This window comes from Phascolarctos cinereus, unplaced genomic scaffold (genome assembly GCF_003287225.1).
Source record: "Phascolarctos cinereus isolate Bilbo 61053 unplaced genomic scaffold, phaCin_HiC Scaffold_1;HRSCAF=81, whole genome shotgun sequence".
NCBI lineage: Eukaryota > Metazoa > Chordata > Mammalia > Diprotodontia > Phascolarctidae > Phascolarctos > Phascolarctos cinereus.
Window position 1 is genome coordinate 81,709,882 of NW_027555514.1, and position 19,122 is coordinate 81,729,003.

General features: G+C 33.9%; 1 protein-coding gene across 2 annotated transcripts in view; it reads left to right on the top strand.

Annotated features, from left to right (window-relative positions):
- ESYT2 (extended synaptotagmin 2) overlaps positions 1-19,122 on the top strand; it is a 115,461-nt gene that overhangs the window by 79,548 nt on the left and 16,791 nt on the right. Inside the window, exons 7-14 of one of the 2 annotated variants that reach the window (XM_078152542.1) lie at positions 140-195; positions 4,798-4,918; positions 7,686-7,862; positions 8,694-8,776; positions 10,649-10,697; positions 11,568-11,657; positions 12,139-12,234; positions 18,071-18,133. In XM_078152542.1, the coding sequence (XP_078008668.1) occupies positions 140-195; positions 4,798-4,918; positions 7,686-7,862; positions 8,694-8,776; positions 10,649-10,697; positions 11,568-11,657; positions 12,139-12,234; positions 18,071-18,133 (735 nt within the window). The remainder of the gene's footprint in view (positions 1-139; positions 196-4,797; positions 4,919-7,685; positions 7,863-8,693; positions 8,777-10,648; positions 10,698-11,567; positions 11,658-12,138; positions 12,235-18,070; positions 18,134-19,122) is intronic. The other variant, XM_020990348.2, reaches the window with a different exon arrangement.

Consider the following 19,122-nt stretch of genomic DNA (forward strand, 5'->3'; position numbering starts at 1 on the left):
GTAGTTGTTTATTTTCCATTAAATTTAAAAATGAGTATAACATGTAGAATGAGAAGAATATGTTTAACTCTTACTAATAAACTTCTTTCTTTTGTAGGAAAGTATAAGTAATGATTTTTTCTTTCTTGTCTTTTTACAGCTTTTGGAAATTAATTGGACAGGACTAACTAATCTTCTGGATATTCCTGGACTAAAGTAAGCATTAAATAATGTGGTTTAATAGCTAACTTATTAATACTTTAATAGATTTTATTTTTAGTGATTAGTTGCTGAGCATCTGTATATAATGTTGAAGAAGGGATCTTTTTCTTATATTCTTCTGAAAAAGGAGGTTGCATCATAACAGCTATGTAAGAATATAAGCGACTTGAGGATGCCGTGGCATAACATAAGGAGAAAGGGCACTAGAGTTGTTAGTAGCCCTAGATTAGAATCCAGATTCTGTTATGTGCTACATGTGTGACCTTGGGCAAGCCAGTACACCATTTGGGGCTTCAGTTTCCTCATCAGTAAAATGGGAGGCAGGGGTGAGGGTTAGGAGCTAGAGTAAATCCTCTCTATGGTCCTACTTAGCTCCAGATTTGCTAGAGTAATAATGATTTCAGAAGCCTCCGAATCCTATCTCCCACCCCCTCCTCCCTGGCCCCTTTTAAAATCTATTTTGATGTTTTTTCATCACCATGTCCTTTCCTTTAGAAAGGAAGTATGGTAAAGTGAATAAGTTTCATTGGTCCAAATTTGAGCCATGGCTGCTGGTAGCTTTGTTATCTTGAGCAGATCACTAAGTCTTTGAACATGAATTTCCTCATGTGCAAAATAGGGATAATTATACTTGAACTGCTTACCTCCAAGGGTTATTGGTGAGGAAAGTGCTTTGTAAATTATAAAATGCTGTAAGTATCAGATATCATCTTCATTACCATCACCTTTCATCTGACAAATTAAGAAAATAGCTTTTTAGCTACAAATATACACACACCCCTTTGTATATGCATACACACAAACCTCACACATATAAACACACATATGTTTATATTTATTTAGATCTTAATTTAACAAAACAAAAACCTAACATTTGAACATGTCATCAAAGGATGATCCATTAGCTTCAATTTGCTTTTCAAGTTATTCTATCATCCAGGCCTCTGCCACATTTTGTAATTTAAAATCATTGATTGCCAGAAGGATTGCTTGAAGGCACTGGGCACAAATTACATTGTACTCTCTGGAATTTCAGAGGGGGGTGGTGTGAAATGAGGAACTTCAGAGGTCAAGTCACCTATTTGGAGTCTATTCATTAATCTGAAGCAATGAAATGTTGACAGAAAGTGTAAAGCCTTTTCATGCAGTAAGCATTTATAAACTTTCCAGAGAACACACCCCTTCCTGGTGAGAAAAATGTAACCAGTCTAGTTCTGTTGTTTATCTGCCCCAAGCTTTGAATGGTGCTTATTTATGGCAAAGCTATAAGTCACTAACCTGAAAAGGAAGTTCTGTAATTATGGACAGCAGTTGTGAACTCTTTTGTGGTGCTGCTTATATCTGAAAGTTAATACTCATTCAATTTACATATATTTCTGTATCGTATCAGCAAAGGAGTGTTTTTGTCCATTGCTTGCATATTTGTTTTTTATGTCTTTGAATTTCACCATTGAAAAGCTCTTAGGTATAATTCAAATATGTTACTGTTATATAAGTTAGGAATTTATGAAATATTTAATAAGCACAGTTATATTAGTACTAACCTATTTTATACATAACTTTGGTTTTTTCTGATATTAAACAGGCTGTTACTGTGTTTTCCTTCAAAATCTATATATTAGGGGGAAAGTTACTTCTTTTTCCTAAATAGATTGTTACTTTCCTCCTAAACTATACAGTGAGTGAATAAATATTTGTAAAAACATACTCCGTAGATAGCATTCTGCTGTGACGTTGTAAGGGATCACGAATGCCAGAGTTAAAAAAGATCTTAGAGGCTATTTGATAATCCTGTCCACACCCTTCTTCAATCTAGTAGGACAAGTATGATCAGTGCTTAAACACCTGCCTATAGTAAGATACCACCTCCTGAGACAACCTGTTCCACTTTTGGATAGCTCTGATTGTTAGAAAATTTTTCCTTACATTAAACCTAAAATTGTTTACCTTAAAAATTCTACACTGTTCCTAGTTCTTCCCTCTAGGACCAAGCAAAGTTAAGAATCTTTCTACATGACAGCCGTGGAGGTACTTGGACACAACATATTCCCCATGAGTCTTCTTCTTCAAGCTAAAGATCCTCAGTTCCTCTAACAGTTTTCATTTGGCATGATCTTAAGGGCTTCCGCATCCTGCTTTCCCTCCCTGGATCACTGTCTTTTTTGCTTTTGTAGCAGATCATACTAAAGGCTCAGAGAATTTGGGTCACATACCCAAGGTCATAATGGTTTTGTCAGAGGATTGATTTGAACCCAGGCCTGTGAAGTCCAGAGTCAGTGATCTTTGCATTGACACTACCTTCTTCACTTAGACAGTCTTTGAAAATTAGGTGGCCTTCCTTGTTAAGGCAACCCCCATCTGCATGTATCTTTGATCCTATCCTCTTTCATCCTTTCCAGCAAATTGTCCCTTCACTCATCTCCTCCAGTTTTCTCTCAGTCTACTGATTATTTGCCTATTGCCTTGAAATGTGCTCAGAACTTCTTATCCTTAAAAAAATCTTCATTAAATTTTAATTTCCCCATAAGCTTTATTGTATCTCTTTATTTATCTCTCTGGCCTTTTTCAACCAAAGCCCTGGAAAAAGCTGTCAGTGCTAAGGTACATTTCTTTTCTTCTCCTTCATTCCTTCAGTCTGCCTTTCAGTCTCATCAATCAAGTGAAAGTGCTCCCTTTAGCATTACCAATTATCTCTTAATTTCCAAATCTGATTTTTTTTTGTCCAGTTCTCATTCTTCTTGACTACTTTGCTACGTTGGTACTATTAACCATCTGGATATTCTCTCTTTGTTTTTTTTTTAGGGGGCTTCAGACAGTACTCTCTCCTGATTTTGTTCTTGTCTGACCAGTTCTTTTCAGATTCCTTTGCTGGTTCATCATCCAGTGCTAACTGGGCATACCCTTAAGGCTCTCTTGGGCTCCTTCTTTATCTTTTCTGTCTCAGTGACCTTATCAGCTCCCATGGTTTTAAATATCATTTGTATATACATAACTCAGTTGTTCATATATCTGAGCTGAGACTGTGTCCTGAGCCTCCATTTCTATATTCCCAACTACTTATTGGATATTTAATTTTTAATTAGATTTTTTTTCATTTAACAAGTGTTAATTCTCCTACTGGGAAAAAAAAGGAACTCAAACTGGCTCTCCCATAACCATTGTAAAATCACTACGTCCAAAATAAAGCTCATCATCTTTATTCCCAAAGCCTCACACTGAGCTTTCCTATTTCTGTTGAAGATTCCACCATTCTTCCAGCCTTCTAGGTTCGTAACCTCGGCCCCTCCTTGACTCTTCCTTCTTCCCCACAATCTGTGATCCAGTTATACTGGCCTTTTTGCTGTTCCTTATACATCACACTCCGTGTCCCATTCTGTGCAGTAGTGCTGGCTTTCCACCATGCCTGGAAGGTTCTCCTTCCTCACCTCTGACTCTTTGCTTCCCTAATTTCCTTCTGAACTCAGCTAAAATCCTACCTTCTTCAGGAGGTCTTTCCTACCATTAACAAGGACAGTAGAGTTTGGTAGTGGCTTATAGCAGTCTTATTATTGTGATGCAACTGGTAACCAAAGTACTTATGTCAGTTAGACAGTGTTTTTTTTTTGTTTGTTTGTTTCCTTTTTTAGGAAAATTATTGCATTTCTTGTGCCAGAGTAGACAGGGAAAAGAACATCTGCTTTGCCAGTATGTAATGTAAAAATCACTGTAGCAAATAAGGGGGTGAAAGGAGAGAGAAATAGTCAGTATGAGTGTTGAACTAATTATCAGTGAGAGGAGAGATGTGGGAGATGCACTATCATGTGAGTATTTAATAACATGTATAGAGGTCTATAGTTGGAAGTACTAAAGTATATTAATTGTATATTAAGCATCTATGCCCTAAGGGTACTATCAAGGAGTGCCTTTCTTCTTTTATATACAGAAAAATTGAAAATGAAGGGTATTCTGTTACACATCGAAGAATAATAGCTTATATTGATACAGCATTTTTTAGTTAACAAGTGCTTTCTCAAACATAATTTCATTGGATCTTCATAACAACCCTATATAAAGCCAAAGCAGGTATTATTAAAAATGGAGGGCAGGGTGGTTGGAAGTATCAGTTGAAATAATTATTTGTTTTGTTTTGTCTATGATTCACTACAGTACTCAATTTTCCTTGGTTGTAATATAGTAGATAATGACAATTTCTATTTCATACTAGAATCAAAAGTTTATTGTCTTTTAGAAGGATTCATGTGTGGAATATTCATTTACTTCATTCAGAGTGGGAGACTGAAATTTAATGAAATATGTTTTCATTTTGAATGTTAAATATTTAATGATGGAACCAATAAGTTGTCTTGCTTTTAGGAAATTACACAAGTTAATCAAACCCTTTTATGTTTTCAGACCACAATATAAATTATAGCAGCTTTAGTAGTGAGAATGTTTAAGCCTTCCTATTAACCAATTCTGAATGCTATATTAAAAAAAAACTAGGCTATTACCTTGGTGAGCAAGGGAAATTTTTAACTTTGTCACTATCGTGTGAGTTAATTATTACCTATGAAAACCTATTTTGATACATGACAGTTATTTTCTTGTATCTTACAGTGGCTTATCAGATACTATCATTCTGGATATAATATCCAATTACTTGGTGCTTCCTAATCGAATCACAGTTCCTCTTGTCAGTGAAGTTCAGATTGCTCAGTTGCGATTCCCTATACCAAAGGTAAACATATTCTATTCTTATTTAAAAACAAACAAAACCCGTTTCTTTCTTTAAAATTAACTGATTAGAACCTCTTCTGATGCCAACATTATTTTTTGTTTCAATAAGTCCATTTCTTGCTGTGGAAATATAAACTTAACCCAGTCACCTTGGAGAAGAAGTTTTGAGCCAAAAGTATAATGCAATATTAGGACAATTTATAAATGTTTGATGGAGCTTCAGTAATTCTTAAAGTAAGAAGACTTATTAAGCCAGATGTTTAATCCAGTAAATGTTACATTTGAATTGGATGATAGCTTTGAAAGTGATATTGCTTATGTGATATCCTAAAAAACATGTCTAAGAATCCAAATTAAATACTTTATTTCTACATTTGTTTTTTCTTTTGATAAAGCATTATAAGAAACAATACTAGTAGTAGTATATTCAAGATGGAGAGGTTTTCCCTATGTTATGAAACCGTTGTCACCCAAGCATTAGAACTCGGTTCTTATTTGAGTCTGAAAGAGATCAGGTAACATGTATTAAAGGATTGGCTTCAAAGTTCTTGTACTGCAGTTCTCTGAGCTAAACTTAGTACTATTAACAAGATAATTGTTTGGTAGGATTTGAAGAGATGCTGTCATTTCTGGTTGGAAAGACATACGTAACCAAAATGTTTATAGTAACATTTTTTGTGATGGCAAAGAATTGGAAATGAAATAGAGGTCCATAGTTTGGGGAATGGCTAAACAAATTGTGGGATGTGCATGTAATGGAATACTACTGTGCTATAAGAAATGAAGAATGTGACCAATGCTTAGAAGCAGGGAAAGACCCACAAGAAGTGTAGAATGAAGTAGGTAGAACCAAGAAAACAATACGTGATTGACTACAGCAATGGCAAGGGAAAGAACGACTACACACAAAAAAATTCAACGTAATAAAATTATAAAGAAGAAGCATGCTTCAAAAAAGAAGATATGATAAAACAGTCCCAATCTACCACTTTGCAAAGCAAGGAGGTCCACAACACAATATGTCTAGTACACATACTTTCAGACTTTTTAGATGTATTGACCAGTTATGCTCATTTTCCCTGTTTTTCTTTTTTAATCTTGTAAAAAATAATAAAGGCATCATCAAAAAATTATTTTTTCAAGAGAAAAGAATTAATATACTCTCTCAAAGCTACCAGAACTATTCTACAAAGATGATAAAAATACTTTTGTATGTTTTATTAGTTCCTCATAAACTCTTTCTGGTTTGAGAGAAATAATCCCTGTGATAAGAGACTAACATGTAGTTGATTGAAAAATAAGATGTCAGCATAATTTTATTTGGAGTATACTTGAAATTTCTTCATAGGCTTCTTAAATACTTTCTTTGAGGAAAGTATACAAAATATATTTGTACATTTATACTGTTCATTAAACATTAATGACATAAAATGACTCATATACTCTTTAGCCAGTTAATTTAGAGATGGTTACATTAGATATTTCTAGTTTGAAAAGGAAAGAATTCAGCTTAAAATATACTAAAAAATTCAGGTCATATAAGAACTTTCTCAAAAAAATATTTAAATTCTAAAAAATGATCTTATGGGGAAGGGTAGAAAAGTTGTCTTCTCAAAGTCGTATTATTCTATCTCCTGAAGTTTTCATGAGTTATTACAAATTTTATATCCTTTTCCCATTGATACAAGAAATTGATTTGAATTCTGTCTTATAATGGAAAGGTGCCTCTTTAATTTCTTTTAGTAGGGTTGTTATAACACACACCTTTCTAGCAGAAGTCAGTAATGTTACCTGTCACTTCTGTGGATTCTGGAATGATGTATTATATAGGATGTCATACACACAGAATCCATTGTTTTCACTAAGATCAAAAGAAATTCAGTCCCCTTTTGGAGGGAGTAGAGATAATGAGTACTTCATTGCTTCCTTCAGGTGCCTTTTATATAAGTTGGATAAGCCTGTTAAGTGTTCTAATTTTGATCCAATGATTACAGTAAGGAGTCTAAATGCCATAGTGGTTAGCTGTATTTTGGAGGTGAGAGGCGTAGTTTTGTATAAGCTGTGTCACACCAGGTAAATTCATGATAAGAATCAGTCAGAAAATAAGCATTTATTATGTGCCTGCTGCATACTAACTACTCTGATAAATGCTGGAGAATTCAAAGAAAATGCAGAAAACAGTATGTAGTTTTTACTTTATTCAACAGAATTAGTTAGTAGTACATTGAAGAGAGCAAGATAGTGTTTTAACTTCAAATTTTCATCATTGAAAAGCCAAAAATTCACTGAAATTTAGAAATTGTTTTCTGGTACCATTTAAAACATACTGACTGTAAGGGCAGCTAGATGGTGCAGTGGATAGAGCACCGGCCCTGACGTCAGGAATACCTGGGTTCAAATCTGGCCTCAGACCAAACGCTTGACAATTACTAGCTGTGTGACCCTGGGCAAGTCACTTAACCCCAATTGCCTAAAAATAAAAAAATTTAAAAAAAATGTACTTACTTTAAGATTAGGCACATGTTTACCTTAAGTCTGTTGCCAAATTTAACTTAATTTCATGTACCAGAAACTTAGAAGTATAAAACTTGAGCAGTTATATTTTTCTCTGGATAAAATGTGAACAATTTAATTAAAAGGGCACCTTCCCCTTCTAGAGTAGTCCTGTTAAAGCCACAATATTGAAAAAACTAACATGTAAAAATAAGTCAAGAATTCCTCAAAGTAAGCAGCCATTTATCGCTTTTGTTTTTTGTCTTCATTCTCAGGGTGTCTTAAGAATACATTTCATCGAAGCTCAGGATCTGCAGGGTAAAGATACTTATCTTAAGGGCCTTGTCAAGGGAAAATCAGACCCCTATGGAGTTATTCGGGTCGGCAACCAAATCTTTCAAAGCAAGGTCATCAAAGAAAATCTCAGCCCAAAGTGGAATGAAGTTTATGAGGTAATTGTACACACTGTATTTAATTTTACAATATTGATTCGAATGCTTCCAGCTTAGGCCATCAAAGTCATTTGCTTTAGTGAAAGGAATACTAAACTAACTAGGGGTGTGCTGGAGCATGCTCAGAGAGGCTCACAAGAGCTAATTGGTAAATTTTCAGTGTAAGCATTTATACCTTAGAAATTGGCTTGACATATTGTCTGGTTGGGGTTTAGCCTTAAGAAAGTGATGGAGAAAATGTTAGTAATGCAGATTAAAGTTAAAAGTGTGTCTTTTGTTGTTGTTGTTGCTGATGAGCTGGTTGTTAAACATTTATCATCATAGCCCTGGAACTGGTAGATGTGGATTCAGATTCCAGCCCTGCCACTTAAAGTAGCTGTGTGAACTTAGACAACCATCCCTTGCCTCATTTTCTGTTCTATAAAATGGAATTAATATCTGGCTTGCCTGCCTTGCAATTTCTCTGTATGTTTGTGCAGGAAGGTAACAATATATAAATATATTTTGGAACACTACTTGCATTTTGGCATTTTAATGCTAATTTATTTGAGTATATTTTGGCATAGTGGCAAAAAGATTGGACTGAGAGTCAAGATCTGATTTCCTGTTGTGGCTCTGCTTTTCCCATGCCTTTATCTTGGACAAATAAACCAAGTTTTCTGGTACTCTGTTTCCCCTTCTGTAAAACAATGCCTACCTCTCCCATTTCAAATAGTCATTGTGAGGGTTGGAAAGAATGGATGTGTGAAAATTTTGAAAATGTTAAAGTTTTTTAGAAATGTGTTATTACCATTAGTAATAGAAAACAGCAATTGATGTTTTATTTTTTAGGCTTTAGTTTATGAACATCCTGGACAGGAGTTAGAAATTGAGCTCTTTGATGAAGACCCAGACAAGGATGATTTCCTTGGAAGGTAAATTCCATGTGTATATGACATTGGAATGTAATCTGTTGAATTGTATTGTGATAAAATGCCATATTTAGGTTCTTTTACTGTATGTACTGATAATGATATGAGAAATAATGTTTGGTTGATTTAGTATCTCTTAAACATATTATTATTGTTCGATATAAAGGTGGTATAGTAGTTAGAGATCCGGTGTTAAGGCCAGGAAGATCTGGGTTCAAGTCCTGATTCTTAATGTGTCCTAGCAGTGTGACCCTGAGTATGTCAGTCATTTTCCTGCTTATTGCTCTAGAAACCCTCTAAGATTATGACTTGAAGAGAAGATACTGCTCTACATTGGTAGAGGGAGCTTCCTAATCTGGGAGTTCCCTATATCAGTGAAATCATAAGTTGAGTCCTTGTCCCTATTATTGTCACTGTTGTTACTAAATAATAATTTCACGAAGATGAAATTTATAGAGAAACTCAGATGAAATATCATTTGGAGGGAATATTCCAGAATGTGGAAATAATTTTACAGCCAAATAAAACCACTTCAAAACGATCTTATAGAAAGAGATCTTACTGCACTTTATTGCTCTAGGTGCATTGATGCCTGCCATAATGCCAGTAATTCATTGGAGAATAAATGATTGATTCAGACAGTTTAGCTAAAAAGTTTTTAAAGCAGAATATCTTGTTAGTATATTACTGATATAGCCTTAATAGATGGTATTTTCCAGTAATAAAATTCTGAATTGTACAGTCCAGTGTAATGAGTGCATATTATTAAAAAGAAAAAAAAATCAAATTGTGCTTGTTGAATTTTTCTAGGAAGAAGTTTTGAATGTGTGCAAAGCCTGAATAGCTTTCATTTTCTCTGTTTTCCTTCTTCACTTCTGCTTGGCATTCTTCCATGCCTTAGTGTCTTAATTTTCTAAATGTACTTTTCTTAGATTTTTAAAATTTGAAATTATTTTTACCTTCGCTTTGCTCCTAACATCATGTAGTTATCTCTTCTGACTTAGTTTTCCAGAGGCCCCTTTCTGATGGTTCACTTATGGATGAACTACACAACATTTTTGGAATCATCTTCTACTGGTAGAAGAATATTTATGCATTGCGATTTTTTTCCTATTTAGTTTCATCTAAAACCCAGTTATATGCTTCTCCTAACTCCTTCTTCATACCCAAGGGCTTTCTCTTTTATTATCTAGTTTCTATTTTAAAAATGTTGAGCTTTTTGGAAAACTTTTAGGTGGTTTACTCTTTCTAATTTGGGGGATGAGGTGATTCTTCTAAATATGAATGCCCTTATGACAGGAAAAACGTTGTGATTCTTATTAACAGTGTGGACTTTTTTATTTTGAGCAGCTGTAACAACTTAATAGCTAGAGCAGCAGCACTTAAGAGAAATTCAACTTTATTGTAGCTGCTTCGTCCTCTTCTCCTTCCATCCCTCATGAGATCCCATCCTTGTTCCCTCCTCTTTATCCATGGCAACTATGTTACTGTTTAGACAGGTCTGTAAGGTTGTATAAACACCCAGAATGGAGGTAGATACTCGTTTCTTTAACATGATAATTAATAGATAGCTTTCTTAATTTGCTTGCATTTCTGTAATACCTTTAGGTGGGTCTGTGCTTAAGAGTGCTTAATTTGAGGTCAAAGCCTCTGCTACTTTCTAGTGTCACCAGTGACCAGTCACTTAATGTCTCTCTCTAGGCCTCAGTTTACTTATCTATAAAATGCGAGTTGGACAAATAACCTTTAAGATGCCTTCAAAACTCTTAATCTGTGATCCTAATATCTTATGATTGCTTCATTTGTTAAAAAAAAGAAAAGAAAAGTATGTTTAATTCCTAGTGCTCTGAAGCTGTGATGTTATTGTTTCTTTAGTCTTATGATTGATCTGATCGAAGTTGAGAAGGAACGCCTCTTAGATGAAGTAAGTTCCCTTTTGTTGGTTAAATTCTTTGGGTACCTTTCTGACAGTTTTGTCTTAAACCTCTTGATTTTGTCATTGTAACCTTTACAGAGAAACAATCCTAAGCAGAATTTGATGAACTAAGTACTTATATTGATATTAGCCAATATATTTCTACATATAAGTAAATACTACAGCAAAGTTAAATACAAATCAGTAACATTTTTGAATGCTTTATGCTAGGCACTATAGGGGATAAAAAGAAGTATAAACAGGTTTGGGACATAAGATATAAGTACTTATAAAGTTAAGTAATAGAGGCTTAATAGCTCAATTCAATAATAGAAATCTTAAGGCTGTGTGAAAGGTATATAAAGTAAGATCTATAGGAGAGAAAGAAACCATATTCTGCATATTCTGGAAAGAGTTTAATGGAAAAGGTGGGATTTGAGTTGGCGTTGAAGGAGATGAAGGATTTGGCTAAATGGGAAAAAAATACATTTGTTCCACACCTGTGTAATAATAGTATAAGTTTTTATTTTTTCACATTATAGTTGATAAAACAGGAATGAATAAACTTTTACTTTGTTGTAGTCAGTAAAACAAATTATAAATTTAGTGTAAAAATAGAGCTTTCTAACCTTTCTTTGCTTATAATTATGATTTTCAGGGCCATTATTGTTACTCAACAACATAAACATTTAAACACAAGTATAGGCACTTGAATTCTTCAAATTGTGTCCTTTAAAGTATTGATGCTTCAGTGTAATGAGGCTTAAAATGTTTGGAGATATTATTGTATTTTAAGCTTTTTGATGCATTTCAGCAAGCCTTTATGGGTGAAGACTTGTCCAGATCAGGTTTTAAAAATGGCCCAATATTTCATTTCAGTGGTTCACTCTGGATGAGGTCCCTAAAGGAAAATTGCATTTGAAACTGGAGTGGCTCACGTTGATGCCAAATGTTTTGAATCTTGATAAGGTACTGTTTCTGCATTCAATCTCCCTGGTTTTATTTGGGTTCATTCCTTTCAAGTTTAAGTTTAAAAAAAGATGACAGCATTATTTTTGAGTTTTCATATGAGGCCTTTTTATTCCTAAGCAAGATTCTGTTCCATGTTTAAGAACATTCAAAGTATTTTAAAATAAATTTACAGGACACATATTTGGTTTACACAAATTTCAGCTTTAAGTAATTGATATCATCTTTGTAAGAGCAAAACTTTACTAGAAGAGAATGAAGATCCGGATGTCCAGTGAGCCATTTATTTGACAGATATATAGTGAATAAAGGAACGTTGTTGTCTGATTTCATGACACTCATGTTTGCTTCTGTACCATCTTATTTTTCATTGAGCTGAAGGAAGGCATTAGTTTTAACTTGTCTAACCGATTAGTCTAATAAAAAAAATAAGGTATCAAACAGATTGTCAAAATATTTCTAACAAGTACTTTGTTTTTAGGTGCTAACAGGCATTAAAGCTGACAAAAACCAAGCTAATGATGGCCTTTCTTCTGCATTGCTTATCTTATATTTGGATTCAGCAAGAAATCTTCCAGTAAGTTATACGCTGGTGACTTTTCCTTGAATGCTTCTATTTCTTTCTAGCACATTTTGCTTGAGAATGTGTCTTGCTGTTTCTATGAAACACATTGTGCCACATGTTCTAACCTTGCTTATGTTTTCCTGTGCACACTGTTAGTCACTTTGTGTCTCAGAAAAAAAGACAAAGAGTTTTAATTTGACTTAGAAAGCATATTTTGATTTTGATAGTTCTTTGGATTGATCTCTTTTATAGGATTCACACATATAGTGATTTCTTAAATATGAGTAACTTTTGTGCCTAGAAAAATAAACATTGGGTTTTCATTCATAAAAGTAGGAGTGTGACATTAATTCAGATCATGCAGTCTCTTGACTCCAGGGAAGATTGATGATGAAACGTACTTCCCTCTTCTCATTAGAGAGGCAGTAGGCTGCTAATGTTCTTAGTTGGTACTAGGTGACTAGTGACAGTGAAGCATATATTTTCAGATATAGGCAGTGGATCACTTGATTTTAATTGTGCTTTTCTATTTTAAGGGATGGTCCTATTGCGAGAGAAGAGGAGTTAGGAAGTGATAGCAGTGGAAAAAAAACATCAATAAACCGTGAAAACCAATGAAGAGTAGCCCTAAAGAAAGATTGATGTGTAAAAAGAAAGAGCAAGAAATTACATTAAGGATTATTATCAATAAAATGTGAACTTAAAGTAGAAATTATAATTCATTGAAACAGAAAAACACTAAAGCGGAAGTTAAGTTCAAAATCTGAGCTCTGTTCTTGTTGCATTCTAGCTTAATTTGGATTTAGTATCTAAAGTATTTACTATTTGTAGTTTCCAGACTGTAGAGTAGGCTGGGTAATGATGGCAGTTGTGGGTTGAAAGAATGCTTCTATTTTTATATGATGTTATGAATTTTTGTTAGTACTTAACACCTGAGTTTTCATTGTTGCATATTAAAAGGGAAAAAAATTAAGGTAGGCTTTTTTAAACCTAAAAGTATCAACAATTAAAAAAATTTTCCCCTTAACTTCTATTCGCAATGTTGTTTATATAAATATAGCCATTTGGCTGTCAAGTTTTGAAGCAAATTTGTCATTTTCAAAATTTAAAACATGGAAAAGAGACCATGTTACATTGGTTAATGTGGTCCCCTAAAGTAGTTAATGAAAAAAAAATACACACAATGCAACTTAGTGGTTTTCTTATTTACAAAATCTAGTAGATCTTCATAGATGTACCATCTTGATTGACTGCATTTGTTTACTTCATTAAATGACTGTTTATACTTTGTTTCAATGTGTAGTTTCAGCAGATCTGGTAAAAAAAACCTCATAGGCATCAAATGCTTGATTTTCTACATTTTTCTTCATAGCAGTTTATTATACTCTTTACTGCACATTAGTAAAATCTTGTAATTTTCTATTAAGCTTCTAGTTAGCTTTTGAGGACAGTTTCTTCCTATAAATATTGGTGAATATTCAGCTAGAGAATTTTCCGTTTTTTTTTTTTGACTCAGAGAATATGTGTGTGTGTGTATGTAGTTGCTTACATAGCCACATAAGATTAAAATGGAGCCCTAGCAGAGCTTGTTATTCACATAAGTGCCTCAGCTAGTTACCTCTTTCTTCTTGGACTAGGATTCTCGTTTACTTGGTAGAAAAAAGTAAAAACAATAGTTGATCTGATCTTGCCAAAGGGCAACACCTTTGGTTCTGCTTTACTTTGTCCCAAGAAGGTCTCCAATACGCCTTTGCTCTAGTTGCTACCACAGTTTGATTGATGACAGTATAGTTAACATTGTTCTTCTTTACAGTCTTCCTTTGAGTTTTTTAACAGTTTACCAATGTGTTTTTATGTGTATATATTTGTACATTTTGTATACTTTATTTTACATCAAAAGGAAGAAAATGTATTCTATATAACTGTGCCTCCTAGAATGCTGTCTTCAATATTTTTTGGAGTCAACATGTGTAGATTATGTGATTTAATTGGGCTTTGTGAATTGTTGTTTTCTCATAATAGAACCCTGCCATAGAGTTTATTATCATTTTACTGTAATAGTATGCCATTAAAAACCCCATTTTAGCTATATTGAACCTTTGGAATGTACTCTGTATTTGAAAAAAAATAGTAAGTTGATTGGGTTAGGTAGCTTCAATATTATATAACTTCTACGATGTCAAATTGCAGTTTGGAGAATGTAAAAAAAATGAACATGCTTAAAGATTTCACAAAGGGCACTTTGTGCATGAAGTATGGCTGACAGAGGCAAAGAATTTTTGGAAAATATTTACTTGCTAAATTGCTGACTTTTTAAGAAGCTTGCTCACTGGGTCTTTCTGCAAGCTGTTGTGGAATCCTTTGACTCTTTTTCTTTACACTTTTATAATAGAAGGGCTTCTTGTGCATTCATTTTACCACAATCCATCACTCTTTGCTTTCTCCTTCCATTTTCACCTTCTTAAGAGTATCTACGAGGGAAACTTTGGGTGTGGCTACTTAAAAGAGAGGAGAGCATCGGGACTAGTCTTTTGTGAAAATACTACCTCAGTCTATAGAGCCCTATTTGTGAGTTCTCTGGTGTTATACTTTTTTCCTTTTTAATTGGAGACTGCTGGAGTGTGGACTGGTGCTTCTAAAGCAATCAACTTTGGCGGAATGACCAAGCATGCTTATTTGATTTCCTTGCATGGTTTTTACTATTATGCATTTTGTTGTGCTACTTGAATTTTTTTTTATCTAATGTTGGTAAGTATTTTACATCTTATGATGAGAAGCACAAGCTGAGTGAATTCTTAAGAAGTCATAGATATGGACTCCTAGGTTGATTTTGGCATACAGTTAAAGAAATTTTGAGGGGAATTTTAACTTTTATTGATCAAATTCTCCTTGTGATTGCTTTTCAAGTAAGATGTAAGGATGATTTTAGAGCTTACAGTTGTCCTTTCCCTTTAGTCCAGTGCCCTGCACCAACAAAATAATTAGTGTCAAATATCAAGCTAAGCTATGACTCTATATTCTTTTGCTCTATATTCTTCCAACATATAGTCAACTCTCAATTATCAGTGACAACAGTGATGGGGATCACATGTACTTTGCACAAAATAGGTGTTCAGTGATTCTAAGAGATTAGTAGAAAACTGAAGACTTTTTCCCCACCTCCTCATTCTTAGCTTCTAACAAAGAAAACATATGATTATTTACATCTCAGCCTCCTTTTTGCTCAAGTTCATTTTCTGATGGAGTTGGGCAACCAGTAAAATAATCCCAAAATCATTAGTGTTAGTAGAGAAGATGTGTGGAGCTTGGATATTTCCCCAAATGGGTGGTTGAGAGTTCACTAGACTGATTCTGATGCCAGATACTGGCTTCTTTGCCTCTTTCCCATAATCTTATCTTTTAATGATTTGATTCATTCAATTGATTTTTTTCCACTGGTGCTATTTAGTTGTTTTCGTTTTCTGGGAAAGTCGCAGACAGCTTACTAAATACACACACACACACACACACACACACACACACACACACACACACACACACACTCACACAGAGCAAAATTCTAGCTGTAAGAGTTTTTCAATATTTAGTGAATATGGCAAGTGGATGTTCATGATAATTCAAATGAATGGGATGCTTTATAATATATAAAAGCATTTTCATATACATTGTTTTATTTGGATCTTATAACAGCCCTGTAGGGGAAAGACAAGTAGATGAGGGAATTGAGGGTTGGAGTAGTTAAGTGTCTTGGCCAGTTTCTCACTAGTTAGTGAAAGAACCATGATTTAAATACATGTCAACTGAAAAACAACAAAAACAACAAACCTTATAAAACAGGATACTATAAAATGAAATATGTTGAAAAGATAGATGTATCATGTTGGATATGTCCCATTTTTCCCCCCACAGATTATTCTCAATTATTTTCTACTGTGTGAATAATTTAAGGAGAGGATTTCTTACCATTTATATGGGGCTTTTTTGGTTGCTTTGCAAATTTATTGAAGTTATTTTCCCTTCACATTAATTTCTATTGAAGTATGAACAGTAGCATCTTCTCAGAAGTTTGTCCTAAATGGAATTGTTGGTAACTATTAGTAGTGAAGGATTCATAATGGTATGAGACCCTATGAAATTTTTGGTACTTAAGTGTACAAGTGGGCCTTTAACCATTGCACTTTCAACAGGCTTTAGATCGTTGTGTAGAACTTTCCAAATTCCAAGATCTCTTTATCACCACTAACTCCCCTTCTGCAGACTCCACTGTGTGATATAAGAATTTCATATGTGGGATTCACTTATCTTTATACTCACAGCCCACATAAGTTTATTTTGAATTCCTTTTTGACCAGTCACCCAAGATTTAATATTAATATGAAAATATAGCATCAGGTGCTGTCATCCAGCACATGATGTCAGTGATCCTTAGAATTTTTCACAGTTGTGTTTCAGAATATATGAAATGAAATAGTTTTCTGCTATATGAATTCTTTAAATTCAGAATTCTGTATGTCTGCCATACTTAGGATGAATTACTTATAGTCAGAAGTTTCATTTATTGCTAATTAACCCATATCACACTTCTGCTTTTGTGTATTGCTAAGCCCTTAGTATTTTTGCATCTGATTACATTGACCACTGTTTTCTGTAGAGGTTAGCTTGGGAGAAATGCTTCTAAATTATGCAACCTGAAGAGTATGATAGGGCAGTAATCAGTTAGTCCTTAATAATTAGAGCATCTCAGTAATTAGAGTCAGTCAAAAATAGTTACATGATCTTTTCTAACTTCTTTCAGATTGCCATGGTTGTTGAAGATTGATAAATTAGTTTTCTTCAATTAATATAAAGGAGTTTTACTAGAATGAAAATTATGGTCAACAGCTGGGAATTAATTGCAACCAAAATGATAAGAAAAGTTTGCATATAACAAAATGAAGTTAATAGTTTAAATCATTTTGAAAGTGTGAAAATAATGGGTTACAAAACATACCCTTATCTTTAAAGGGGAGGGGGCACTTTGGTTGAGATCATTTAAGTTCTAACTACAGTCAGAAATGAAACTTAAAATCACAGAATTTGCAAGCTAAAAGGTGTCTTCTGGTCCAGTCTCCTCAATTTTTTTTTTTGGTAAAGGAACCGAAGCCCCTCAAATTATGGGTGATGTATTTATTCAAGGTCACACAGCTATTCGGGACAGAATTAAGACGGGAAGGGTCTTAATATCCCCAGGACATCTCTTTCCAGGCCCACTCCTTTTTTTTTTTAGATGAAATTGGATGGCCTTCTTGATTATAGTTTTTTAAAATGTCTCAAACAGGATTAATTCAGTAGAGTGATTCTAATATAGGCCTTTAAGCAAGATACCATTTAATCATTTCATATTCTGACTTCCTTTTAGATGCAATTTGTTTTTTTTTTCCTAGTTCTGATTCATAGTTTAGTTGACCTTTTATTTAACCACAGTTGGTGCAAACAAGGGCTAGGACTGGGACAAAAAAAAAATAGTGTATGTAACCTGACCTAAAAGCTTATTGATGTTGTGTTGTTCTTGTTGTTCTTTAATGCAAAGAGAAAGTAAAGGGCAAAAAAAAAAAGGTATTATAGAGGACAGTTATTATTTCAGAATATTTGTGGATTAAATATTTATTGTTAGTTCTTGTGCTTCAAGAAATGTGAACAAATGGCTTTTTTTTGTTTACTGTTTGCTTTTTTAATTTAGTTGTTTTCGTGGTGGACTTTTTTTATTTTTAAATTTTGGGTTCCCATTTTTGTGTCATTAACCTTACATGAGCTCCTCATTGCATGTTGTATTAACCCTTGGTATATTCATTTTCTTCTGACTTGAAAGAGTAATCCATTAGAATTTAACCATGATGGCTTGAAGAAGGCTGCAGTTCAGAAAGCTTTAAAGGTAAACTAATACAGTTTTCCATTAAGGTCACAAAGTTAACTGAAACATGTTGAAAGAGATGAACCTTTAGTTTTCATATAGACCTATTCAAAATTATCTAATATCTTATAATTGTAGTTGGCATAATTAAAAATACCACCCTCTTTACTTCCAAGGGTTTGTGGTCAGGAGCATTTAAATCAACTTTGTGGGTAAATATAAACATTTGCACAGAATCACAGATTCTTCTAGTTAATTTGATGTTACCTAGTTCAGCAGCTACCTGGACAGGAATCCTTCCTCCATCTTTAAAGTCTCTTTCAGCTCTAAATCTCTCATCCTGTCATCTCTGACAAGAGCCCATTCAGCTTCCACTTTGAGGGCCTTTGTGAAGGAGTAGCACTACCCAGGCCACTTTGGGATAGTTCTGATGGTAGGGAATTTTATTTGCCTCCCTGCAACTTTCATCTATCATTCTTAGTTTTTCCTCTACAGCTAAGCAGAACAAGGTCAATCCCTGTTTATATGACAGCCCTTTAGATGTAATTTAATATCCTTTATGCTATAGTGAGCATTGGATAAAAACCAGCTGTTTTAAGTCATACCCCTGTCTTAACTGGTTTGCATTTCTCAAAATGATTAGATTCTATTTAAATCTCCCCAAATTTAGAGTATGATTTAGTCATTTTATCGACCAACTTTATATGAACACTGAAAGATTATTTCTTCCAGCATGTTGAGTTAATAAACTAATAAAGTCCATCTTTGAATCAGTAGTCATGTCTTTTGGTACTGTTTCATGATAGCTTTTCTTGGGAAGCTTTAAATCTCCATTCAATGAGGTATATTGAAAACTGAGCTCCACTCCCTAAAAGGCGAAGTTTTGAAATTCTGTTTGGTAGAAGTATCTTTGCTCTTGATGTTGATGATCAATTTTGATATTGTCCACTAGTTAAAAAACAAAACTATTTTTGTCGTGAATGTTTAGAAGATGTTAAATGTTTCCATGT